Here is a 26,849-nt window from a genome sequence, read left to right on the forward strand (position 1 = left end):
CCTCTTTGAAGTCTCTTCAGGGCTGAGAATCAAGGATTCCAACACAATTAACATTTGTTGTGAAGGTTGCCAATGTAGAGACAAGATCTCCTTTGTATATAAACATTTTGTTAAGATAGCAATGAATGAGGCTTAAGGCCCAAAGGAACTTGACTACTTGATGAGGGAGGGCCTCCCTTTTTCCTCAGTAGTTCTCTAGGAATCTCAAACAAAACTGTTACTTTGGATTAGCTTTCTATGTCACCAAGATCTAGAGTTTCTTCTTATCAATTGTAGTCCCATCAGATGCCTCTCAAGAACAAGTCTGTGACTTCAATTCAAATTCCTTAGCAACTTACTGTTTTGAGAGAGGGTTTCATTATGTATTCTTGGCTGGCTTGGAACTCACTATGTGGACCAGGCTGGTCTCAAACTCACCTGCCTCTGCCTCCCTGCTGGGATTTAAAGGTGTATGCTACCACTCCTGGCTTCTCTTGGCAACTCTTAAGATAACTTCAAGGCCCATACATTCCATAAGTGACTAGATAAAGATCAGGACTATACCCATTCTCTTACTTCCTTTCCAAGAGCCTCTTTTCTTCTCTTAACCCTGTGCTTAAAATCTATAATATTGGGGCTAGTGAGATGGTTCAGTGGGTTAAGGCACTTGCTGCCAAGTCTGATGAACTGAGTTTGATTCCTATTACCTACATGGTGAAAGAGAGAATAGACTCCTGAAAGTTGTCCTCTGATCTCTATATGCATGGCTTGGCACAGCCACACACATAATAAAAAAAAGTTTTAAAAGCATCTTTTAACAAATAAATCTCAACTATGCTCATACTGGCTCATCCTGAAATTCTTTCCTGCAGCGAAGCCAAGGATTTGGGTTTACATGAGTTGAGGTCCCCAAAGATCAGGGAACTTTCCTCAGGCTACCAAGGGTGACAGCAGCTGTGTCTGTCCCTGTTGCCCTTGACAAGGGCTGCACTCAGCAGCTGAGGTCACTGTTCCAGGTCCTTCTAGGCCTGCAGGACAAGTCATAGTGTCCCCATCATAGGCACCATGGAGGGCAAGTGCTTGGTGCAAGGGTACAGGGGCAGGAAGGGTGACCCCAGCAAGTAGGCAGGCTTGTAGTTGTCACTGGGTCTGGGCACCTGCCAGCAAATAGATTCGCGGAGTCCCAGGCCCGAAAGCCATGTGACACATGGCATGAGGGAAGCAAATGGTGATGCCTGAGGTGCCCATCAGACCTCCTCATCTAAGGGTGTGGTGCTGTTCCTCAGGCCGGAGCATTCTTCAATTAAAAACCAGCCCACACGCGCTTGTGTTTGTATAAAAGATATTTATTTCAATGATCACACCTACGGTGCCAGTGAATAATACATGGTGTGGGGTCAGTGATATTGCTTCTCCGTATCATAATAGGGACCGTGGGACAGTGCAGAGAACTAACATGTCGCGTATGGCTAACCAAAGACAAGAAGGGATTGACGCCGAGGGGCCGACGGGTGCCTCCCCAACCCCCACGCCTGCCGGGATCCACTTCGACTCTTAAAGTAAATGTTGAAAACAAATCACAAATCACAGGAAAAATCAAGACGTGATGGGTCACAGCAACACAAGAGGCTTCTCAAAGCTATTTGTCAAAAAAAAAAAAAAAAGATGTATTAAAAAATTTTTTTTCTTCCTCTCTCTTCTTTTTGGTCAATTGGGTCTTGGTGAGGATTTAAAAAAAAAAATCAGTGATTGTATTAACAAACAAGCTCTAGAAACACCTAATACTTAGTGCCTTACAGAAAAAAAAAATGTAAATACTGCTAAAAATGTAACACATGATGATGGGGGCCTTGGGAAGGGCTGCCACGTGCCTTGTGCTGTTAGTAGTCTAGAGAGGAGGGTGGTGCTACCCGATATCCTGGCAAGTAGTTATTGCACAAAACGCGAAGAGCGAGGTCTCTTATTCCATGGGAAGGGACTCAGGAAAAAATGTGGAGCTCACCCCTGCCCCCATCTAGCTTATAACAAAGCCATTCTTAAAATGCTTCAGTGAAGCCTCATGTCTCCAAAATGTACAGCATTTTCTGAGGTGGAGGTGGTTTATCTCAGAGGGTGGGACATGAGATGTCTGATTTTTGTGGGGGAGGGGGGAGGGAGAGGAGAGGGGAGGCATAGACTAAGAAAAATAAAAACCCTTGGGGGATTGGGGCAATTTTATTGGAGGGCTTTTTTTCCCCAAAGAGATAAATGAGACCCCCAACAATTTCAGAGAATGGGGAAACATGGTATAGAAATAAATGTGGAATGGGGTTTTGGTAGACTGTTTGGAGGGCAAAGGCAAGTATCTGGCCCTGCTATAGGGGTGGGCAGGACCCCAGCCTCTGCCTGGGGTGAGCTTCTTTTTAAGTTTGGCATCCCTCAGGTGGAGGTCAGCTCCACCCTCTGCTAAGCAAGCAGGGGTGTTTCCTGCTGGCTCTCCTTCCAGCCATAGAAAGGTCTTTCTTTTCTCCACTTCTCACAACTTGAGAGTTGGGGGGGGGGAGGGAGTGTCTCCTAACCTAAGACCTCTGAGGTAAGGGCCCTCCAGCCACCTCCAGTGCTAAGAAACACCTGTTGCCTCGCAAGGTGGTTTTGACGGACTTTGAACACAAGGAAAGATAACTGATAAGAAAAACCAAATAAGATGGAGCAGCCCATGGGGGCTGTTCTAGAAACCACTTTCCAGCTTGGGGGGTGATGGCCTCGGCCAGGCTGCCTATTCTCCCTGACTGGGGCATGCTGAACCTTCATGAACCCAGAAGTCTTTAACAGAGGCTCTAGGAGGCTTTGGGTTTTTTGTTTTTTCCCCATCATAGCTCCTCCCAGGAGCAATTCTTCCACCTGGCGCTGCCTGACGTGGGCAACTTTGCTTATCAACTCTCTTGGTTGAACATTTAAGATGGGTACAGACCAGCAGTCTTTGAGTGGCTGCAAGGGAGACAGGTGTCTGATTGTGCTGGAGGACTCCCTTCTCACACCACCCCTTGTTCCTCAGATTTTTTGGGTTTCTGGGGGCAGGGAGAAGGGAATTGGGGAGGAGGGGACAACAACCACTGAAGTGACAGCAAAAAGCATTCGAAATGACAACACAAAATAACAACACACTCCTGATAAGTACTTCAATGATTAACCTAACAATAAATTAGAAGAGGATAGAAGCAGTTTTTTTCTTTCTTAAAGAAACATCCTTTTATAATATCCTCATATACGCTGACAGATCAGTAGCAGTTGGTCTATCTCCACAAGAGAGGGTTTAAGTGCTTCAAGGGTCTGCTGTGGGTTCAGACATTCCAGAAGGTTCTCAGCTGTTGGAACCCAGGCAGCCATGACCCGGGGCCCGGGGCTAGGAGCCTTGGTGGCCGAGGGAGGCCTGTTTGCCCTTCGGTTCATGAACACACAGAACTACAGTGAACATACTCATTTGAGACCTGAATCGATCCTGGTCTAAAGCTTACTTAGGAGTTCATTTGGTGTGCAATAATGCTATCTTTTCCAAAAAAAAAAAAAAAAAAAAAAAAAGGAAAACAACATAATTCCCATTGCACAGAGCTTTGATACAGAATCGTCTATTAAGTACTTTCTGTTTAAAGCAAACTACAATATTTAAAAAAACAACAACAAAAGATGATGATTAAGGATTGGAAAGAAAAAATGTTGTATCAAATGAAAGCCTCGTGCCACTTGGATGTGTCTTGCTGAATGGTATCCTGTTTTGCCAATGGAAGTTCCAATGCTTCCAGGCGCTGTGCTTCTGGTCTATTTCCACAGGGACAGAGGCATGGTTTTGGGATTTAAGGCACCTTTCCTTTCTGATGACAGAAAGTTTAGTACATAGCATGTTTTGTGGTAGAAATTAAAGCCTGAATGCTACAGAATACACTAACACAGACTCTATTCACATGAGCAAAATAACCCATCTATGAAGAGCAACTCAAAGGCATTTGGGAAGTTGAATAGCGAGGGGGGTGAGGGGGTGGAGGGGTGTGTACACATTCACACAGCCTAACGACTTTCTCTCATTAGCCCCGGCCCACTTCCCCCCAACCCCAGGATTCTGGGCAACAATGCTGAACTTTTAAAGTTAGCATTTCAGAGGAGACCAGGAGCTTTGGAAATGTCTTGTTAAAGCTAAATGCCACTTCGTCCAAAAATGAAAACTCAAGATGCTACTGGAGACTTGGTCATGGGATCTTTGGAGGGTGGTAGAGGAGTGGGAGGGAGGTGGCGGAGGGAGGTAGCAGAGGGAGAAGGCAGAGAGATGGGAGAGAGGAAGCAGGCCCTGAAGTGTGACCATGGCAAATGGTGGCTTTTCCTTCACTGTTCCCTGCACCCCCTTCTTCCACTAATTGACCCCAGGGTCTAGGGGTCACTTCTACTTTACTAAAGAGCTTGTTTTCCCTCCACCCCACTTTCCTGTTAGTTTCTGTCTATAAAAGGAGGAGGTGGTGCTGGGAATGAAAATCCTTTCAATTTGGCCCATTCTCTTAGCATGCAAGTTAATTGGCCAGACTGGCACATAGCACCTCTAGGAGATACAGGCATGCAACATTAGAGACCCAGGTCACCTGGGATAAGCATTGCCTTGGTAACCACAAATGACTTCCTTGAAGTACTCAAGCCTTGGTGAAACCTCAGTGGCACCTGTGCCTGATGAGTGTGACACTCATGATGGGAACACCCCCCCCCCACAGACCCCCTAGGACACTTTGGCCACCAGCACAGGCTTGTCACAGATCCACCAGCTGCTCTGGGAGCTGGATTTCTTGGGCATGAAACAGAAACTGGCATGTTCTTTTTGGAAGTAAAGACCAAGCATGTGTACCGGGGGAGATAGCCATGTACTCTTTCCTGTCCTGGAGATAACTGTTTGTAAAACAGAGCTCACCATGCCACCCTAGTGGGATTTGGGCAGCCACAGAGTTCCTGTGGATATAAGCTCACTCATCATCTAGGGATAGCTCCGGGCAAAGGGAATTTCTCTGATGTAGTTGACAGCTGTGTGTGGGAAGGCAGAGCAAAAAGTCAAGGCTCTCTGAGGGTGGGGACCTCCCCTGTCTGTAGACCAAGCAACTGCTGGAACAGTTCAAGTCCAGAGTCCAGATATCCCTCCAGGATGTGCTGACAGAAGCAGGCAAAAAGCTCGGTCACCAAGCTGAGATTCTTGGTCAAACTTGTGGTCTTTTCAACCCTCTTCCTCTCAGGCCACTTGCCTCACAGTTCTGAGGGGTGACACCAGGTGGCAAGGTTGAAGGATACAGATGAAGATGAAGTGGGGGACACAGAAAAAGGGACAGGAGTACCACAGCTAACAGCCTACCACACTCACTGCCATTCCCTGGCCCTCATTCCGTTTTCCCTGCATGGATGGCTCATGGCCTCAGAAGGCTGGCCTGGTATGACTATAGGCCCATGTTGGAGTCTATGGACACTTGTGTGTTTGCCAAGCCACTCTACTGTTTCCCAGGGAGATCTTCTGTTCTAAAGTGAGAGGATCAAAAAAACATTGCATGGGATACCTAAGTCCATCGATCCCTCCTGTGTAAAACCATGCAAGTTCTGGGAAGGACAAAGATATCCAGACTGGCTACAGCAGGAAGGGCATCTGTGATGGTGGCCATCAGGACCCTGTTTCTCACCTCTGGGGTCAGGGTATCACAACTATACAACCACAGGTAGTCAGCCATTACCCAGAGAGTGCCCCCCCCCCGGCTTTGTGCTCTTGCTCAGCTTGTACATGAACTCCACAATTAAACTTGACCCTGGCTGAGGAAACAGATGGGCTATGTCGGTCTGTGCAGTAGCAACAGGCAGAAACGCTCCTGGCCACAAGAGCCCAGAGGAACACTAAGCTTGCAGCCCCATTGTACTCTGGGCCTGGGCCATCTACCAGAGGGAGAAAGGAGATGCAGATTGGAGGGGTGTCTGTCAGGGAGGCACCTGGGCTTTACAAATAGATGCATCTGTCCTGAGGAGTCAGAGCTGTCATCTTTTGCCTCATTTCACAGGGTGGCATGGTTTGACCGTAGTCCTATGAGTTACGATCTCAGCTTCAGCTGATTTCTCCCAAGCCTGCACCTTGGGGCATTTGCCTCTATTCTAACCCAGGATATGGCCATAAGCTACTTAAGCTGTTTCTCAGGGTGGTTGGCTAGGAGAGAGAATAACCAAGTTCAGCTAAGTGGTTGACCCATTCCTTTCAAGAGAGAGGGCTGGTAGACAGTGATCAGATACCTAGACTGATCTGGAAGTTCCAGAGAGGAGGTGACTGGGGAACCTGATCAGGGCAGAAGTGAGTGGGCAGGGAGTCTAAGACAGAACCCACATGTCTGCCTCCTTGCATACTACAAAGGGACCTGGGCAGGAAGCCAGAGGTCAAGGGGGCCTGATATGAACACTGGTTTTATGGTGGGCCTCCACTTAGCCAGCTGGGTAATGGCACGATCCCAAGTTAGGTTGCTACCTCTAATTAAAAAGCCATTTAAGATGAAAAAGTGTTAGTGTTTGATATGGAACCATATTCCCCTGGGGGAGGACAATTCTACTTTTTAAGCTGATAGAGTGTGAAGGGGGACAGGTAACTGCTATAGGAGCTACTGCTTGGATCTCCAGTGGGGAGGGTCACCACTCAAGGGAGCACTGTTCAAGGCACTTGAATATTGCTTTTCAAGATGAAAGATGAACCCCTTGGACTCAAACTGGGGAATGGGGGAGGGCCTGACAAGGAGGGAGAACTAATGTCCCACCTCCACAGGTTTCCGTGTCATCTACTGGCAGCTCTTAGAAACATTACAGACAATGCTAAGCTAAACCCCAAACACCATAAGGTTGGGATCTCAATCATTAAAAATAATAATAAATAAGAAAGAAAATACAAACACAGAACGGCAAGCAAAAATCTAATCAACTGATTGTATCGAGCACCCAGATGAAAGTCTGGCACAAGAGACGGGATGGAAATCAACAAGAACCAAGTTCAAAAAAGAACAGAACGGAAAGGACTAACTTGCTTGGAAGAGCCAAAGGCTGTTTTAGACTGCTACCATGTGGCCATCAGGATGGACAAAAATCTCAACTTTTCCATTTCCTCAGATGTAACACTGGCTACTAACAGTCATGCCTTTAAAACTGACATACTACCCTCCGCCGTACTGTTAACTTTCTGCTTCTCATTCTGGTGAAAATTTGGTACTTAGAGATCTGTCACCCAAGGTAACAGAGCTCCCTGGAAGGTGACTCTGTGGAGAGGGCACCATGGTCCCACCAGTGACTCTGCTCCTTCATGCTCCTAATGGGTCCTCCTCTGTGTGAATGTGCTCTTCCTTTACTCAATGTCCCTGTACCAAGCTGGATATAAATCTGTTCCCTTCTCTGCTCCTCCACTGAGAATTCTCTTCTCACTAAACCAGATCTCAAGCGCAGAAGTGATGCAACATCCAAAGACAGAACAAGGGGCCTGCCTTCCAGCCTCCTAGAGCCTCCTGGAAACTTCTCATTCATGAAAAGGCATTACCTTTAGTGTCATGACTCTTAAAAATTTGTAAAATCTAAGGGCTTATGGTTACAGGTTGAGAGACTGTAAATGAAAAGACGTAAGTTCCAGAAACATCATGCAAGAAATGTGGTTTCACATCTTACAAAGTCCTACGAGTTAAGTACTAACAAGCACACTGAGGTGTAATAGCCGGAGCATACCTTTAAAATTAGAACTCCCTCCCACCCTCCCCAAATAAAAAAAAGTAATATTAATTAAACTTAAGAAATAATGAATGCACCATTAAAATGTCATCCAAAGATGTTGACCTAAGACAAAAGTTTCAATGATACACAATACGGTCAAAAAGTTTTCATTCAGTAATATACAGTTTGACAGCTACATCTTGTAAATTATACCCAATACTGCCGGCAGTCTATCCCTCTAAAGAATATTTGCCCCTTTCATCCCTTCCTAACAATCAGATAATAAAATACAGCACCTATAAATAAGCAAAAAAAAATATATATATATACCGAAATCATCTATTGTTAGTTTAAAGATATGGCAATAAAGGAGTCTAAATTAGCAAAACTTGTAGAAGCCATAACTGATAAACCAGCTTATTGAAAAAGGTGGCAGTAATGCACTCTATGTGTGCACAGGTACTTAAGAAAATACACAGACGTACAAAATTGCACACGTGCACACACACACACACACACACACTCACTTTCATCCACCTCTATACTCACGCATATACACATAGACAACGGGAGGAATCAAGAGACAAGTTAGACTTCTGATTTGTACTTAAACTGTCCTAAACTGCATTAAAAAAAAAAAAAAAACTTTGTGAGAGGAGAAATGAACGAAGGGCCAACGGTCTGGTCTGGAATTGAAGAGCGTCAACGTTTTGGTGTGAGTTTGGGCCTTCTCTACAGGGGTGGGAGCAGAACCCAGACTGCAGCAATCCTCTCTTCTGCAGGGAAAGAAGCTTCCCACGAATTCGACAGGGTTATCATCAGTGCTTGTGGTGGGAAGAGGGGGAGGGAAAGAGAGCACGCGCGCGCGCGAGAGAGAGAGAGAGAGAGAGAGAGAGAGAGAGAGAGAGAGAGAGAGAGAGAGAAAGAGAGAGATGCTTGCGCCAGCCCTGCCCAAGTCCAGGGAGCGTCTTGCCCTGAGGGGCTCAGTCCATCAGGCGCCCAAGAGTGGTGTGAGGTGAGGTGCCTTCTGTGCCAAGGAAAGAGGAGCAGACGGTTGCCTGCACATGGAGGGACTAACTGCAGCCACCTTGCGGGCCTATGGTTTCCTTCCTTTCGACGCTTGCACATGCGCAGATGCGCCAACACAGACGTAGACACCATAAATTAAACAAAGGAACGGGTACAAGCTACAGTTCTAACTTGTCTCCTAAACCTCCGAAGATATGAGGTCTGATCAGCGTGCTCTGCGGTTAGAGGTTAAAAAGCAGATTATAAAATACCTAGATTCGGATCTTTTCTTTTTGTCCTGATTTGGCCTAGAATGGAGTGTATTAAACAAACTCTGGTCAGCAAAAGCCCAGAGTCAGTTAAAGCTATGGATCAATGTGCACTACATGTCAGGATTCTATTTACGTACAAGAAAACACTACATCAGCTACCACAAAATCAGATATTTTTCCTGATGTGACTTTTTTTTGTTAAAAAATATGTGGAGTAAATGTGTTTTATTTTAATTCAAAGTTTCAAACGAGAAGATTCTTTTCTTGAAAATATTTAGGAATCCAAACTAGTGTGTTTAGAGTCGGTTTGACTGTGCAATCTCTTAGTGGCAACTGAACAGCTACAAAAAACTTTCTTTTTTAATTTTTCTGAAAAATCCCCCCCCCTTTCCTGGTTTAAGAAGATAATAGTGTATTATCGCTCTGAAGCCATTAGATGGCAGATAAAAAAGCCCCCTTTTAATATGTGGGTTTGATTTTTTTTTTTTAAAGCCCACACGAAAGAGGAGGGCACAAGGCAAAAGCTGTAAAGAGTTATTCCAGAACCTGTGGAAATCACTTAGGGCAATAAAAAAAACACTTCAGGGTACAAAAAAGCTTGACTACACATTTCCGTTTTCTTCCTTGAAAACACGACATAGATTGGGCTTAATGCTCCTTTGTTTTCTATATGCACCTTGGCCTATGGCGATTTTGCCCTGTGGCCCGCAGGGCGGTAAGTGCGCAACACGTCCAGGCCTGGGTAGGCGACGCCCTCCACGCACCTGCCCTCCACGCACCTGCCCGCCCGGCCCACTAGAGTGCTGACGGGCCGGCCAGGTCAGATGGCCTGATAGGCCCGCCAGGCCGCACTAGGCCCGCCAGGTCCGAGTAGGCCCAGTAGGCCCGGTGAAGCCCGCCGAGCTCGACGGTCAGGCCCAGAGGCCGGCGCCCTCAGAACTCCCATTCGATGGGCTCCTCCCGGCTAGCAGCCTTCTCCAGGCGGTGGATGATGCTGTTCAAGTTCGCGGCCTTCTTCTTCCGCACCGGGTTGTCTCGTGAGTCCCGGGCGCCCGCCGCCTCCGGTAGGCCAAAGAGGCTCTGCAGCGAGCTGGGCCTGCGCGCAGGCGCGTGGGCGGGCGCGCTGGTACTTGGCAACGCGGAACTCCTCTCCGCAGCGCCAGCCTGGGCGGCGCCATGGCCCTCGGCTGCAGCGGCTGAGGTAGTGGCGTCCTCCCCGGCCGCAGGGGCTGCGGGGTTTGGCACGGGCACCCGGCCTTCGGCGGGGCCTTCGGGTGGCGGTGGCGGCCGAGGCCGGCCGGAGTCCTCAGCGTCGTCCGGGCCCGGGGTCCCCGAGGGCAGTGGCTGTGCCTTCGCCTTGTCGGCAGGGCGCGCTGCCTCCACGCGCTCGGCAGGGGCTGCGGCCACCTCTGCCGGCCCTCCCTGAGACTTGGTGGCCGCCGTGGGGCCACATGGCTCCTCTGCGTCGGCGGCCTCCACGCCGTCACAGCTGTCGCCTTCTGAGCTGGGCGCAGCGCGGCCACTTCGGGCTGAAGGTGAGTCGCTGGCGCCGGTCTGGCCCTGACTCCCGGCTTGAATCTCCTCAATGAACAGTTCTCTGCGGATCCGAGACCTGGGCGACACAAGCAAGAACACGTGAGGTGGCTGTGCACGGCCCAGCCTAACCTCTCCCCACAGCACCCCGCTTGGAGTCAGCTGCCCTGCCTGCACATACCAGTCCAGGAGGCCCCCATTGCCCTAGGGCCACCCCTGTGCTGGGATGCCACTGCCTTCTCTCCTCACATACTTTATATATTTATTTTTTTGAGACAAGCTCATTTGTCCCAAACTGGCTTCGAACTTGTTAAGTAGCCAGGAGTGAACAACAGCCTTGAACTTGTCACAGCCTGGCCTTGAGCTCAGCCTGGCCTTGAGAGGTAGGATACCAGGTGTGTACCATTGATTACTGACTGACCCGTTTCCTCCATCTACATCCTGAGCAGAGGATGGTTCTTGGCATTTGATAACATACTGCTAGCTAAATAAATGAAACTTAACAAAATCATTCAGGACTTTACTGGAAAGCCAATTACTGGATATGGTCCAAAGAGGGAACCTTGTCCTCCAGCTTTGATCAAGCAGGAAGGAGACTAAATATCAAGTTTTGGATCCAACCTCCTGTGGAAAATGTGCTCAGGTACTTTGCTGAGTCACAAGGTGTGGTCCTTTTAGAATGGGATGGGCCACAGACAGGTCTTAAGTTCTCATCTCTCACAGGCCTAGGCCCAATCAGCCATCTTTAAGCCTTCATCATAATAGGCAAATGTCTACTGTTGGAAAAGCATCATTGGTTGAATTAGTACCAAGCTCAATGTGCTGCAGAAAGTGGGAATGCATAAAACCTTAGAACTGGGCATGGGTGAAACTGCTTTCTGTAGTCTGTGTTAGTAGTTAGTGAAGGAATACTTCCCCTGCACCCCAATTCTGGGGGCTGAACTAAGGGCTTTAAGCAGGCCAAGCAAACGTCTGTCAGCTGAGTCACCCCTAGCCCCTCACTGAGGCATATTAGGCAGGTGCTCTACCACTGAGCCACACCCCAGCCCCTCACTGGGGGATTCTAGTCAGGTGTTCTACCACTGAGCCACACCCCAGCCCCTCACTGAGGGATTCTAGACAGGTGCTCTACCACTGAGCCACACCCCAGCCCCTCACTGGGGGATCCTAGGCAGGTACTCTACCTCTGAGTCATACCCCCAGCCCCTCACTGGTAGGTTCTAGGCAAGAGCTATGTGGCTATAACACCCCCCCCTCCAACACTTTTTGAACTTTTTATTTTAAGACAGGGTCTTAAATTTTAGTTTTTCGGCTTAGTTTTTCAGGCTGACCGTGAACTTACTCTGTAGCCCAGGCTGGCCTTAAACTTTCTATCCTCTTGCTTCAGCTTCCTGAATAGCTAGTATTATATTATAGGCCTGTGCCACAAGGCCTCGCTAAGGGGAGGCTTTAGAGAGCCTGCTGCAGATCAGGTCTTGGGCTTGCTTCAGGGAATGTGGAGCCAGAAGATGGGTGTGGCTTGGCTTGAGCACTGAAAACCCTGGGTTGTTGTTCACCTATTCTGTAGTTACTTGCTTCTGCCACAGAATGAAACCAGAACCTTGTCCTAAAGATTTGCTATTGTTTTGGTATTTTGGAGACAGTCTCCCTGTAGCCCCAGCTAGTGTGGAACTTGCTATATAGATCAGGCTGGCCTTGAACTTATAGATCCACCTGAGTGCTGGGATTAAAGGCATGTGCCACCACTCCCTGGCATTGTCCTGAAGATTAAAAAAATTTTTTTGAATTTATGTATATGAGTTTTACCTGTATAAGTGCACCCATGACATGCAATGCCCATAGAGGCCAAAAGCGGGCAACAGAATCCATGGAACTGGAGTTACAGATGGTTGTTTGGTGCCATGGGGGTGCTGAGAACCAAACCCAGGTCATGCAAGAGCAGCCAGTGCTCTTAACAGCTGAGCCATCTCTCCAGCCGTCTCCTGAAGATTTTTAAGCCGTGATTCAGAAAGATGGGGTTCTGATAGGTCTCTGGAAGTATCCAAGCACAACAGCTTTTCTAGGGTGACCTCAGGAGCTTAGGAAGCAAAGGACCAGTCCTGGGTGCTGTGCTGGGAAGATGGCTCTGCTCATGACCTGTTTCCAAGCCCTGTGGTAGCAAGGATGCTGGTGGGGTGAGCACCCAGTTCAGCTCTGCCCAGCCAGGAGATGGCAGGCTAGGTGGGCAGCTAAGGTTGGGTGCTTGCTAGTCAGGCCACCAGCACTGTCCATGCATTTAGGCTGCAGGTAAGCTGGGTTTGAAATCTAACTCTGCCACTCACTAGCTGTGCAACTTGGATAAAGGTGAATTTTTAGTTTGTTTTCCTTCTCCTTTTTTGAGACAGGATCTCACTGTGTGAGACCTTGAAATCTCAATCCTCCTGCCCTAGCCTCTCAAGTGGAACCTCCCAGGTGTGCACCACTGATGGCTCTTCTGTGAAGTGAGAGAAGCCCTGCTCTGAGCAGTAAGGTAGAGGGAATGGGCTGGGGGTGGTAAAAGTGTAGCATAGGGTTTGGCCTTCTCAGCTGATGTGTGGGACCCCTCTCTGTAAAATGGAGCCAGTGATACTGAGCTTGAGTGCTGGTTGGAGGATATTTAATTTATTTTTGGATACAGGGTTTCATCCTGTAGCCCAGGCTAGGCTCAAACTTGCCTCCTCCTGCCCCTGCCTCCCTAGTATTGGAATTAGGGACATGCAATACCATGCCTGGCCTATCTTTACTTTTTTTTTTTTTTTTTTTTTTTTTTGAGACAGGGTCTCCCTGTAGCCCCAGCTGTCCTGGAACTCACTATGTAGACCAGGCTGGCCTTGAACTCACAGAAATCTGGTTGCCTCTGCCTCCCGAGTGCTGGGATTAAAGGCGTGCGCCCCCACGCCCGGCTCTTATTACATTTTAATATAACTAATGGACTTACTTGAGTGTGTAGGGGACAGAGCAACGGGGCCTTGTGCTCAGTCAGCTCTAGCCCTGAGCTACACTACAGCCCTGGATCTGATATCTAGAAAAGTGCACAAGGCTCAAAGGATGCCACAGCTTTTGGGACTTGGCCAAACATGCTCTAAATCTTATTCTCTGAGGGTCCCAGGAGGGTAGAGAAGATAAAACCAACTTTTCCTTCTGTAAAAAGAGAGTGAAAAGGTGCTTTCTCTTAGGCTGGGTGTGGTGGTGCACGCCTTTAATCTCAGCACTGGGTAGGCAGAGGCAGATCTCTATGAGTTTGAGACCAGCCTGGTCTACATAGCAAGTTCCAGGCCAGCTGGGGCTACAGGGAGACCCTGTCTCAAAAAGACCCTCCCCCCAAAAAAGTGCTTTCTTTTTAGGAATTTAATACATATAGTGCATGGATGCTGAGCCTCATAGGACGTCTGTGGGCTACATCAGACCAAGGAGCTCTGCACCCAAAATTCAATGGAAGAAAGAGAAAGCCAAGAAGAGTGCTCGGTGGGAACCTTCCCTCTTTACCTGCTGGGCAACTCTAGGCAACTGACTTCAGCTTTCTGAGTTTTAAGTCATTGCTTTTATATTTGGAGGGGAGCTTGTGCTCTACCACTGAGTCACATTCCCAGTCCCTCTCTGGGGGATTCTAGAAAGGAGCTCTATCACTGAGCCACACCCGTGGCCCTTACTAGGGGAGTCTAGCAAATGCTCTACCACTGAGCCACATCCCAGCCCTTCACTGGGGTAGTCTAGCAAACCCTGAGCCACACCCTGAACCCAGGCTAATTTGGAATGAACTGGTTCTTGGTTTTATTTTAATTTCAAATTTATTTGGGGATAGGTGTCGAAGCATTTGTATGGAGATCAGAGCACAACTTGCAGGACTTGGTTCTTTCCTTCCATATGTGGGGCCCTGGGATGAAATTCCCATTGTCAGGCGTGGCAGCAGTCATCGCATTTTTACCTGCTGAACCATCTGACCAGTCCCTGCTGTACCTTTTTTTCTTTTCAAAGGATTTACTTATTTCATGTGTATGTGCATGCCTGACTATGTATGTATGTGTACCATGTGAGTACAGTGACTGCAGAGGCCAGAAGAGGGCATAGGGTCATCTGGAACTGGAGTTCTAGGAAGTGAGCTGCCAGAGGTAGGTACTGGGAATCAAACCCAGTCCTCTGGAGAACAGTAGCACTCTTAACTGTTGAGCCATCTCTGTAGTACCACCTTGCTTTTTTTTTAAATTCTAATTTTATTTTTAAAATTTTATGTGTATGCATGTATTGCCTGCATGTAGGTAAGTGCACCCGTGTCATGCAGTGCCCAAGGAGGTCAGAAGAGGCTGTCAGATCCCTTGGGACTGGAGTTACGGACAGTTGTTAGCTGCCATGTGGGTGCTGGGATTTGAACCTGGGTATTCTGCAAGAACAACCAGTGTTCTTAACCTCTGAGCCATCTCTCCAGCCCCCTTGCTTTGTTTTTAAAACAACCTTTAGGACAAAGCTTGGTGGTATAGCATTTGGTAGGAGAGGCAGGCAGATTTTTGTGTGTGAGAACAACCTGGTATATATAGCAAAGTCAGGACTACATAGTAAGACCCTGTCTAAAAACAAACAAACAAACAAACAAACAGAACTCTTAGGGCCAGCAAGATGGCTCAGCAGGTAGTTGCACGTAATTCTGAGTTCAATCTCTAATTCCCACAAGGTGGCAGGACAGAACGCACTCCCAAGAGTTGTCTCTGACCTCCATACACTTGTGGCATGAGCATACCTGAGCACACACAAAATAATAATAGAAGGCTCCTCAGTGCCAATGAGGAGGCCAGCCACTTGCCAGGGGCCCTTTTATGCTGCTGTTCACACTGCATAGCAATGATATTCTGTCCTTGGCTCCACCTCAGTGGGTGTTTAATGCAAGCAGAATTTGGGGTGTGGGTGGTGCTCTACCTGTAGTTGTGGAACCAGTTGATTACGGTGCTGGTCTTCAGGTTCAGCTGTGTGGCAAGCTCCTCAATGGTTTTTGGTGATGGGTATGGCTTCTGCTGATACGCGCGTTTCAGTGCTTCCTTCTCCTCAGGAGCCAGCACCACTCGGGGTTTCTTCAGCTGGTGTTGTGGCTGGGGACTAGCGCCCTGACTGTAGTCGATGCCCACTGAGGGGGGTTCGCAGGGTTGGCTGTCACTGACCGAACTGTGTCGCCGTTTCATGTAGGCTGTGGGAAGACAGAGTAGGTGAGGTCAGGGACCCATGGGAAACCAATGCAAAGCCTGGCAGCAGAATAGGATGCTGTAACACCCTTAGCCTCGGTGTGTGGTGCATATGTGTGATCACAGTACCGAGGAGGCCAAGACTAGAGGGTCATGAGTTTGAGGCCAGTCTGGGATACACACTGAGACCCTGTCTAAAAAAAAACCCCAACAAAACCAAATAGGTCAGTGATGGAATGCATCTAGAATGCACAATGCCCCCAGTTTCATCCCCAGCACTGTAAAACAAAATGAAACAAAAAAAAAGTCCCTAAATAAAACCCTGTAGTGGAGCCACACTGTTCCCAGCACACACACTGAGACCTGACTCTGATGTCCCATGTGTTCCCAGCTGTCCCTATACAACCTGACAGTTCATTGACAGCTACAGAAGGATCCAGCTAGATGGATAGTAGGTGGCAGGGAGGTAAGCTCAGGGCACCTAGGAGGGGCATTTAAGAAGTTCAAGACAGGGCCTGGGAAAGGGCTGAGGGGCTTCCAGAAGAGAGGACATTTCAAGGTTATCTTGAAGGACAAGGTTAGATTAACTAGAAAATGCATGGGATGCTCTGGACAGCAGAAGGCTGTTAGAAGATGGAACTCAAACTAGGTTCAATGGTGAGTGCTTGTAACCCCACTTGGGAGGTGAAGGCAGGAAGTTCAAGAGTTCAAGGTCATCCTTGGCTACATAGGGAGTTTGATGCCAGCCTGGGCTACAAGAAATCCCAGAGAGAGAGGAGTGGAGGGAGGGATAGGGGGAGAGAGGGAGATGAAGACAGGGAATGGAAGAAAGAGGGAGGAAGGAAGGAAGGAAGGAAGGAAGGAAGGAAGGAAGGAAGGAAGGAAGGAAAGACAACTAATGGAAATCAATGTCACATCCAAGGGTTACCTCAAAATGGAACCCCAGAAAACCCCAGCATTTCATCAAAGGACATTCCCAGCAGCAAAGGATGGTGAGACATACCTTTACTCCCACCTCTACATAGTGAAACCCTGTCTCAAAACAAGCAAACAACTAACTAACCAAACAACCCCCTTACCACAGGACATTCCCAGGAAAGGCCCAGAGGGACATGAGGAAAGCCAGGGCACAGTCATATACAGGTGGGGGATGGAAACTTAGGGATGGCCAACGATATCCACCCACCTACCTATCACCACGGGAGGAATGTCAGGACAGACCCAGGCTGGACTTGGGACTTGGTGGTTTGGGGAGAACTGGAGCCCCGTGAACAGTGAGAAGCTGAGTGGGGATCAGGAAGGAAGGAAACGGGGTGGCCCCCAGAGTTGCTGTGTTGGGAGTCTGAACTGCAACAAAGGCAGCTACACTTGGGAGGCTAAGGCAGGAAGATTGCTAGCTTAAGATCAGTGTTAGCTACACAGACTGTATCTTGAAACACAGAGAAAGGAAAGAGGGAGGAAGGGAAAGAATGGAGAGAAAAGAAGAAACAAAAGAAAAAGAAAAACAAAACACAGGTGACTTCCAGAGGGGAGGTCTAGGGTGAGGAGTGGCTTTTTAATGAGTGATGGGTGTGGCTCTGTGGTAGGGAAGGAGCTCAGTATGTACAAGGCCTTGAGTTCAATCCCAAACCTTTCCACAGCAAGATAAAGACAAGAACAGATCATGTCTCTAAGCTGAGGAGAAAGAGACGATGGAGAAAGTGCTGGTGACACTGGGGAGTAACCCAGATGGCTGGAATAAATGACACAGGGTTCTGTGTCACTGACCTAGTACTCACCAAGTAATACAGGCTGGCTGGCCACTGAGCCCTAGGGATCCACCTGTCTCCACTTCCCCAGTGTTGGGATTACAAGCACATGCCTGGCTTTTTACAGTGTGTTCTGGGTACATAGTAAGTTCCAGGTGATCTGCGGCTATAGGACTCTTTCTCAAAAAAGCAAGAAAAAGGAAAAGAAAGGAAAAGAAAAAGTGTGTTCTGAAGATCTAACTCAGGTCCTCATGTGTGCACAGAAAGCATTTTACCTACTGAGCCATCTCCTCAACCCCCTCCCTTTTTTTCTTGCTGTATAGCTCAGGTTAGCTTGGAACTCACTATGTAACTCAGGTAGGCATGGAACTTAACATGTAGCTCAGGCTGGCCTAGAATTCATGGTTCTCCTGCCTCAGCTTATGGAGTGCTGGGATTATAGGTGTGTGTTTCACACCTGACATTATTTGGAAGGAATACAAATTAATAACTCTTACTTAATGAATTATTAGTCAACTATATCCATTCTTTCTAACTCTTACCCTCTGGAGAAGTTGGTATAGTCACTGTCAGTTTGCAAGGATAGGACTTTAGGCTGGGGAATTAACTGACTCTGCTGCTATTTTATCATTATATTGGGAAAACAATATAATGATATTGAGTTGACAAGGTAAATGGTGGGGGCTGTGGCTCAGTGGGCAGAGTTAACCTAGCATGCATGAAGCTCTTGGTCCATCTCTAGCACCACATAAACCTGGCACGGTAGTACATGCCTCTCATCCTAGCACTCCATATGCTGAGGTAGGACCATGAATTCTGAGGTCATCCTTGGTTACAAATTTGAGGCTAGCCTAGGCTACATGAAATTGTCTGACGGGGGAGGGGTGGGGAGGCAACCACTAGCTGATGCTCAGGAGGTAACACTGAGGGAGGACTACGGTGGGCAACCTGTTGTGTGACTGACAGGTTAAATGCCCAGTTACTCAGGAGGGCTGCTAAAGGCTTCCTTACTGAGTAGCGGGGAACCTGGGAAAGCCTGAGGTGTGAGCCTTGTGGAGATAGTTAATGCTTTTGCCACACAAGATGGCGCCAGAGTCCATGTGGAAGGAAGCTGGAGGCCTCGAAATCCCCTGAGCTAAGGTCCTTCACTATTGGCCAACCAGGAAAGGGTAGAATCAAGGCCTGCCTCTCTACTGACATCTGAAGGGACAGGGGACTGCACTGGAGGTGGCCTGCTGTTCCTTGATGCTGAGAGCAGCCACCTCAAACACAAGGTGACTGGCCCTGGCTTCTGACAGGAAGTGGGACACTTCAATGTTGCTGGGTGAGAGCTCAGCAGTGGGTACACCAGGTTCTTTTTGCTTGTTTTCTTGTTTCTGAGTCTCACTAAGCTGTTCAGTCTGGACTAGACCCCCTGTCCTTCAAGGATTTTATATAGCCTGGCTGACCTCAAACTCACTTTGTGGCCAAGGATAACCTTGAACTCCTGACCTTCCTGCTGAATGTTGAGATTACAGGTATGCTTCTGCATACCCAGTTTACGTGGTATTTGATATGGAACCCAGGACTTTGTACCTGCTAGGCAAGTACTCTACCAACTGACCTACATCCCTGGCCTATGGCCTTGAACGTTTTATCCTCCTGACTCAGCCTCCCAAGTGCTGGAATTACAGGCCTGTGCCCCATATCTGGCTTGTCTTAGGCTTGATACCATTCTTGGTGCTTTTGCTTGAAATTTACCAGAGTAAGTTGCAAAACTGGGAAATGATGTGCCACATGGCTCTGAAAACATGGGTGTTGCCTAGAGTTGCCCTTGGGGCTGTGGCCTGAGTCACAACTGAAGGTGGGCCACAGCCAGCTGGGAGTGGCCCTTGATGGGTAGAAAGCCACTGTCTAGGCACATTGCTGATGGACAGTAGTGACACCTGGTATAACAGTGTGGCAGGCCCTTGGCACATTGGTGCCAACAATTATATAATATCACCAGCTTCTCAGCTCCCAGGGCCAGAGATGGAACCCAGGGCTTCATGCATGCATAGTAGGTGAACACTCTACCAACTGAGCAGAGCCCCAGCTCCTTTTTTTTTTAAATTAAAAAAATTCATTTTAATTTTATGTGTATGAGTGTTTTATGGGCATGTATTTAAGTGCACTCATGTCATGCAGTGCCCATGGAGGCCAGAAGAGGGCGTCGGAGCCCCTGGAACTGGATAGTTGTTTGCTGCCACATGGGTCCTGGGACCCAAACTTGGGTCCTTTACAAGAGCAGCCAGTGCTCTTAACTACTGAGCCATTTCTCCAGCCCCTTCTTTTGGTTTTTATAAAGAGATAAAGTTTTAGCATACAGCCCAGGTTGATCATCTTGAACTTGCAATCTTTCCATCTCAGCCTTGTGAGTGCTTGGATTACAGGTATGTGCTACCCTGCCTGGCTCAAAATGCATTTTCTTTTTTTTTTTTTTTTTTTTTTTTTTTTTTTGATATTGGGGACTGAACCTAGGGCTTTATGCATGCCAGGCAAGTGCTCTACCAACTCAATATGTCTAAGTGATATCTCCAACCACAGGCTTTTCGTATGAGGTGCATGTGTAGTAGATGATGTAACACGCCCATGAGCTAAAAGACTGCCAGCAAATGATCCACTACTACAGGCTGTGATGTGCCCAGTGGTTACAAGATGATTATATGTCCCAAAGAGGGACAAGTCTTCCTTGTCCTCTTAAGCTACTCATTGGCTGATGTTCATCTAAACTCCTGTACCTGTCTTACAGAGCTCTGGTCAAGGGATCAGTGACCCCATCTACCCCCCATCTCTGCAGGAAAACATCTAGACAAGGCATGGCCGGCAGAGGGTGGGCAAGTACCTTTCTTCTCCATCCGCTTCATGTCCATCAGTTTCTCCACATTGTTGGGGTCATTCAGCCATAGCTGCATTCGGACAAAGGGCTCCCGTCCCTTCAGACTGAGTTTATGCCAGGGCTTTGGGCGGGCAAGGAGGTCAGAGACAGAGCCTTGGGTGAGCCCTAGGATGGTCTCCCCAAACAAGCGCTGACCTGGAAAGTAGACATGAGAGATGGTCACTGACAGTCAGGGGGCTGTGAGGACAAGCTGGTGTCCATATATGACTCAATGTCACATAGTCTGGATTGTAAGGGCCTGGTTTATACCAACATTTTGTAGAAATACTTTTCATTAGTTTTGCGTAGGGCTGGGGATGGAACTTAGGGCTTTGTGCATGCAAATGAGTACTCTATCCCAAGCCACATCCCTAGACACTCACGGGGGTGGCGGGGTGGTGGTGGTGGGGATGATTCTAGACAGGTGCTCCAGGTGCTCTACCACTGAGTGACATCTTCAGTCCTGAAACATTTCTTCCACCTGCCTTATAGCAGCCCCACTGTGATAAATAACTATGGCTCTCAGAAAAGCCTCTAGGTTATCAGGTATGGTAATTCAGCACTTAGGAGGCTAAGGCAAGGGGATCAGCAGTTCCAGGCCAGCTCAGGCTTCACAGTGAATTCTAGGTCAGCCTAAACCACATTTTAACAGCCAATAGCCTGTTGTTGCAGAAACCAAAAAAAAAAAAAAGCTTCCAGGCACCAGGTGAACTAAGGGTGGATACCTGCAGCATCTGTCAGAGTCATTACATCCCTACTCAACAACCTCTAACCAGAGGCCACATATGGGCCTTTTCATGATTAGCAAGGTCAAGGGTCTTGCTGAGAGAAAGGAACATTTGACCCCAAATCTCAGCAGGAGGGCAGAAGGGGCTGGTAATTTGGGGTTTGAAAGGCTCACTGGCTATACTGGTTTCTGCAGTCTAAACTGCCTTTGCTGAATGCGGCTCAGAGAGGATCAAACTCTCCCTGGAGCCCTTTCTTCTCCCATGCAGGGTGAGCAGCCTGCCTTGGGCTGATCACAGGGCAGGTAGCTGTGGAGGGTGCAGTAGTTGCCAAGCCTGCACTGTGTCATAAGCTTAAAAGAAGGGCTTGAAGGCCGGGGAAATGGCTCATTGATAAAGCTCTTGCTGTGTAAGCATGAATTAGAGCCCCAGCACCCATGTAAAAAAGGTACAGTGATATGTGCCTGTAATCCCAGTGCTGGGGCGGTGGAAACAGGAGGACCCCTGGAAATGACTGGCCAGCCAGTCTAGTCTTACAGGCAAGCTCTATGTTCAGTGAGAGATGCTGTCCCAAAAAATAAGGTAGAGTGAGAATGAAGAAGAAAAGCCATGTGACCTCTAGCCTAGGGTTTGGTTCCTTTGAAAGCCATTCCTCAATGTGGGGAGAGGGCTACCACTCTTTTTTTTTTTTGAGACTGTAGCCCCAGCTGGCCTGGAACTCACTATGTAGATGAGGCTGGCCTTGAACTCGCAGAGATCCACCTGCCTCTGCTTCCTGAGTGCTGGGACTAAAGGTGTGTGCCACCACGCCCAGCTTGAGGGCTACCACTCTTAAAGCACACATCAGAATCTGTTATAACCCATATGGCTGGATGGGAAAAGCCTGGGTGAACAGAAGCTATTGGGTAGAAGTGGAGATTAGGATCACAGAGGCCAGTTTGTTCTCACAAAGCATCTGGGATATGGGATGCTGAGCAGAATGTGCCAATTCCACTCTGTAGCTAGAGACCATGGGGTTTGGATTATTCTATCTGTGGTCATGTCCTCCAGCTGTGAATTAGAAAGACTCCAAGTAAGACCCAGAGAAGATGACATGGGACTGGCCTATAAATGTGGTTGATGATGTAGTTAAATTTAGGTGGTTCTTTCTTTTTTTTTTCTTTTCTTTTTCTTTTCATTTTAACTTAAAAAGAAATGTACTAGGCTGAAGATGTAGCTCAGTGGTAGATCTCCTGTCTGAATTCCCCAGTGAGGGGCTGTGGTGTGGCTTAGTGATAAAGCCCTTGCCTAAAATCACCCAGTGGGGCTGGGGGTGTGGCTTAATGATAGAGTGCTTCAACATGCCAAGATCCAGGGTCAAGTTGAGGGTGCATTTAATCCTGACTAGGAGTCATCTTTACTGCCTGATGCAGATCAAAGCTAGCTCACAACTCCACCCAGGGTCCCATGGGAAGGCAGTTAGCTACTTTCCCTGCAGACTTAATACCTGTTGGAGCAACCAAGGGGATTGCTTCTGGTTGGTCAGCCCAGGTGAGCTGGGTTACAGGGCTTTCCTGGAACTTCTTCAGTTCACTAACTGCCCCTTTGCAGCACTGGAAAGTTCCACAGGCCAGTGGGGTGCTGCTCTGGCTGCATGTAACCCTTGCCAACAAAGTCTTCAGTGAGGATGGAGACTGGTTAGTGATGCCAAGGAGGAGGCTCCACTGTTTGTTTGCCATCTCGAAACTGTGATCTCAAAACTTGGCGGTTTGAAAGGAGGGCATCCTTCAGCTGATTCTCAATGTTTCCATGCTTTCTATCTGGGGGTGGGTAGAAGGAGCGATTGGGCCTGCTTCTTTGGACTCATGACAAGTCTGTGAAGAAGGGGATGACTCAAGTGTAGGAATCCTTTCACATTTCAATAACTGATGAACATATGGGCTTTGGGCCCTGTTCTCAAATCAACAGCTACATTTTCATTTTTATGAACGAACGATTACAATTGTTCTTAGAGGGTGCAACTTCTTCCTGTGTTCTGTTTTGGACAATGCATTATACAAATAAGACACAGGGGACTCAGTTGGGCCTGACCCCAGACTGTAAGTCGCTGGCACATGTCACTGTTTAACTCGGCTGCCACTGTATGTGTGCATATGTGTGTACATGTGTGCATGTGTCAGCCAGGACAATGTTGGCTGTCATTCCTCAGGCACTGTCCACCTTATTTTTTTGGGGGTGGGGTGGGGAGGGCTTTTTGAGACAGGGTCTCCCTAGCTCAAAACTCCAGCTGGCCTGGAATTCACTATATAGAACCAGACTGGCCTCAATCTCAGATCTGCCTGCCTCTGTTTCCTGAGTGGAGGGTTAATGGTGTATACTACTACACCCTAAATTTTTTGAAATTTTAAGAAACATTTATTGTGTGTGTGTCTGTGTGTGCACCATAGCTCAAGTGGGGAGGTCAAAGGATAACTCATGAAGTTCTCTCCTTCCACCATCTTGGTTCTGGGAATTGAACTCAGGTCATCAAGCTTGGTAGCAGGCACCTTTATTACTGTTAAACCATCGTTCACAGCCTCACCTTCTTTTTTGAGTAAGTTCTTTCACTGGCCTGGAACTTACCAGGTAGGTTAGGCTGGCTGGCCAGTGAGCCCCATGGATCCACTTGTCTCTGCCTCCCCAATGCTGGGATTACAAGCACAGGCCACCTTGCTTGGCATTTTTTTTACATGGGTTCTGCAGTATTAACTCAGGTCATCATGTTTGCATGGCAGGCCCTTTACTGACTAAACTCTCTCCTCAGCCCTCAGGAGCATCCATCTTACACTCCTTTTATAGACACTTTACCTGGGACACATGACCAGCAGAATGGCTGCAGCCATTTCTGGCATGCCTGCCCAGGAGGGCCAGACTCATCAATATAACCCCAAGGGAGCATGATGGTATAAAATGGTGAGATACCCTGATATTCCTAGGGCCACAGCTCCTGTCCAGCAGTGATAGAGCCTCAGACAGCTACCTCAGGTAGAACCCAGGTGGCTACCACATGTATCAGACAAATGGCTTGAGGCTGACACCATGAGAGGGGAACCACTCAGTTCCTGGTCCTGTGGAGGGCCTGGGAAGAACAGAAGGGTTGGCAAGGGAGGAGGAGCAATAGCAGCAATATTAGATGGCTATGGGCTGCAAGGCAGCGAGCCTGGAGTCACCAGTCCATGACTGGCATGATCAAACCAGTATCACTGAGGAGCTGCTCAGAGGGGACACATGGCTTGCCCCATAGCAGGCATAGTGAAGGGAAACTGGAGCGACTTACTTCTTGACTTCTGTGAAGCCACCTCATCCTACCTGGCTTTGCTATCCACCATGGACTGGGGGTCTGCTGGGCATGTTCTAATGCCAGAGGCTTGAGTAGGTGCTGGAAGGGGGCTGGCATTGACCTCTATGGCTCTAGCACTCCTGTGAACAAGCTAGTATTCACACTATAAGACATTTTATGTTCATTTTTTTAGTGTGTGTGTGTGCTGGGGTTAGAACACAGGGTCTCGTGCATTGTAAGCAGATGCTGTACTACTGAGCTACACCCCCAGTTCCTTACTTGGGGATTCTAGGCAGGTGCTCTGCCACTGAGCCACACCTCCAGCCCCTCATTGGGGGATTCTATTTTTTGTTTGTTTTTATTTTTCATCTTTTTGAGACAGGGTCTCCCTGCTGCCCCAGTTGCCCTGGATCTCACAGAGATCCACCTGCCTCTGTTGGGATTAAAGCCATGTGCTACTATGCCTGGCCTCACTGGGGGACTCTAGACAGGTGTGATCTACCACTGATCCACATCTCCAGCCCCTCACTGGGGGATTCTAGGTAGGTGCTCTACCTCTGAGCCATACCCTTGCACCAGGTTCTTTTTTAAATATTTTATTTATTATTTTTATTTTATGTGTATGAGTGTATTGCCTGCATGTACACCTGTGTCGTGCAATGCCTTGGAGGTCAGAAGAAGGCTTCAGATTCCCCTGGAACTAGAGTTAAGGACAGCTCGTAGCTGCCATGTGGGTGCTGGGAATCGAACACGGGTCCTCTGCAAGAGCAGTCAGTGCTCTTAACTGCTGAGCCATCTCTCCAGCCCCTGCACCAGGTTCTTTAAGTAGCCTGTTTAGGCATGTTTACCTGCGGCCCAAGATAGTAATCAGTGTGGTCTGGTCTGACACAAAAAATCATGAATTTACTTAAAACATTCTGAGATTTTTTTCCCTCCCAATTTCTTTGGTGAGCTTTGTATATGACAATATCAATGTGGCAATGTCAAAAGGTTGGGCATGTGGAATGTTTGGAGCATTTGGCGGGCTCAGTCTGGAGCCCCTTTCCTCACTGTGTCAAGACCCTAAACAGGAAACGACCTGCTGACTGGTGACTGGCAATGGAGACTTACCGAGGTTATTGTCCGTCAGTACTTCCTTGACCCTCTTGGTTATGCCGTAGGTATCCAGCTCAGGAGACATGGCTACTAATTCTTGGATGCTGAGGGCAGAATGTCCAGAGAGAGGCAGCGGTGTTGTGGGTTGGGAGTCTGAGGTGGGTGGGTCGCTGGGTTCTGGAGGTTTGCCTTCTTTGCTGGTCTCAATGGCAGGACAGGGCTGCTGGACCAGCTCAGTGAGACTCTTCACAGATTCACTGGAACTCATTGGGGACTCGGGGGCGGGGCTGCAGCTGGCGGAGGTCTTTGGAGTGCTTTCTGGAATTAAACACAGCAAGAGTGGCCGCTGAAAATAGTCATCTTTCACCATGTACATTGACTTTGCTTCCTTAGGAAACATTAAATTTCCTATTCCAGAAGGGCACCATGTAGTAGTCTGTAGATCTTTCTGTGTTATTTCATAGTTTTTATCATTAAGCATAACCTCTAATTTTCTGCATTAAAAGAACAAAAATAACACCAACAGAGAGAAAAATCAACTAAAGGTTTAAATAAAAGGTTTCTGAAGGCTTAATATCAGGGCATTTTGCTAAAAGATATGTCATTATGACCGTCATGATTTGTTCTAATTAAACCCTATGAATCTAGTAACTTAGAAAGACTGGGGGTTGATTTTAACATGTGCGATTCTTTCCTCTGTATTTTCCAGTATAGGAAGTCTGAACAGGGACCAGGGGAGATGGCCCAGTCAGTAAAGTGCTTGCCTTGTAACATGGGGAGCCCACATAAGACAAGAATCTAGGCATGGTGGTGTACGCTTATAACTCCAGTGCTAGGGAGGTGGAGACAGGCAGATCCTTGGGGCTTACTGGCCAGCCAGCTTAGCCTACTTGGCTGATCTTTAGGCCAGTGGGAAACTGTCTCAAAATACAAGGGAGGCCATGTGTGATAGTACACGCTTTTAATCCCAGTACTTGGAAGGCAGAAGCAGGTAAATCCCTGTGAGTTTGAGGCCAGCCTAGTCTACATATTGAGTTCCCAACCAGCTGGGACTATAGGGAAACCCTGTCTCAAAAACAAAAAAGTCTGTATTCAATATAAAGCTCTATTTACAGCTTTTTTCCCCCTAGTGGCTAATGTCACTGACGATACTGGTGACAGACTCCAAAGGCAGGACCTTTTGTGTCTTTTCTTGTTTATTGCTCCCTCAACCCACAGCAGGTCCCTTAGTCATATTACCAGCACATTAGCAGGTAGTTTCAAATACCTGGGCTGGGTGTGGGGCAGTAGTAGAATTCTTATCTTGCTTGTTCAGTGCCCTAAATTTCATCTTGGGCTATATAAAAAAAAACGGAACCAACAAATAGCTGAGCAAAGAAAACTCTATTATCTG

General features: G+C 47.9%; 1 protein-coding gene across 11 annotated transcripts in view; it reads right to left on the reverse strand.

Annotated features, from left to right (window-relative positions):
* Window positions 1-26,849, reverse strand: part of Cux1 (cut like homeobox 1) — a 379,665-nt gene that overhangs the window by 14,237 nt on the left and 338,579 nt on the right. For 6 of the 11 annotated variants that reach the window (XM_029563183.1, XM_008832296.2, XM_029563181.1 and 3 more), the window contains 4 exons: window positions 25,472-25,774; window positions 20,306-20,494; window positions 15,435-15,699; window positions 9,574-10,587 (listed from right to left, as the gene is read on the reverse strand). The exons of the other annotated variants lie outside the window; for them this stretch is intronic. In XM_029563183.1, the coding sequence (XP_029419043.1) occupies window positions 9,909-10,587; window positions 15,435-15,699; window positions 20,306-20,494; window positions 25,472-25,774 (1,436 nt within the window). In that variant the 3' untranslated portion in view covers window positions 9,574-9,908. Of the gene's footprint in view, window positions 1-9,573; window positions 10,588-15,434; window positions 15,700-20,305; window positions 20,495-25,471; window positions 25,775-26,849 lie in introns of those variants that run through there. 11 annotated transcript variants of the gene reach the window in all.

Source organism: Nannospalax galili, unplaced genomic scaffold (genome assembly GCF_000622305.1).
Source record: "Nannospalax galili isolate Female #2095 unplaced genomic scaffold, S.galili_v1.0 scaffold675, whole genome shotgun sequence".
NCBI lineage: Eukaryota > Metazoa > Chordata > Mammalia > Rodentia > Spalacidae > Nannospalax > Nannospalax galili.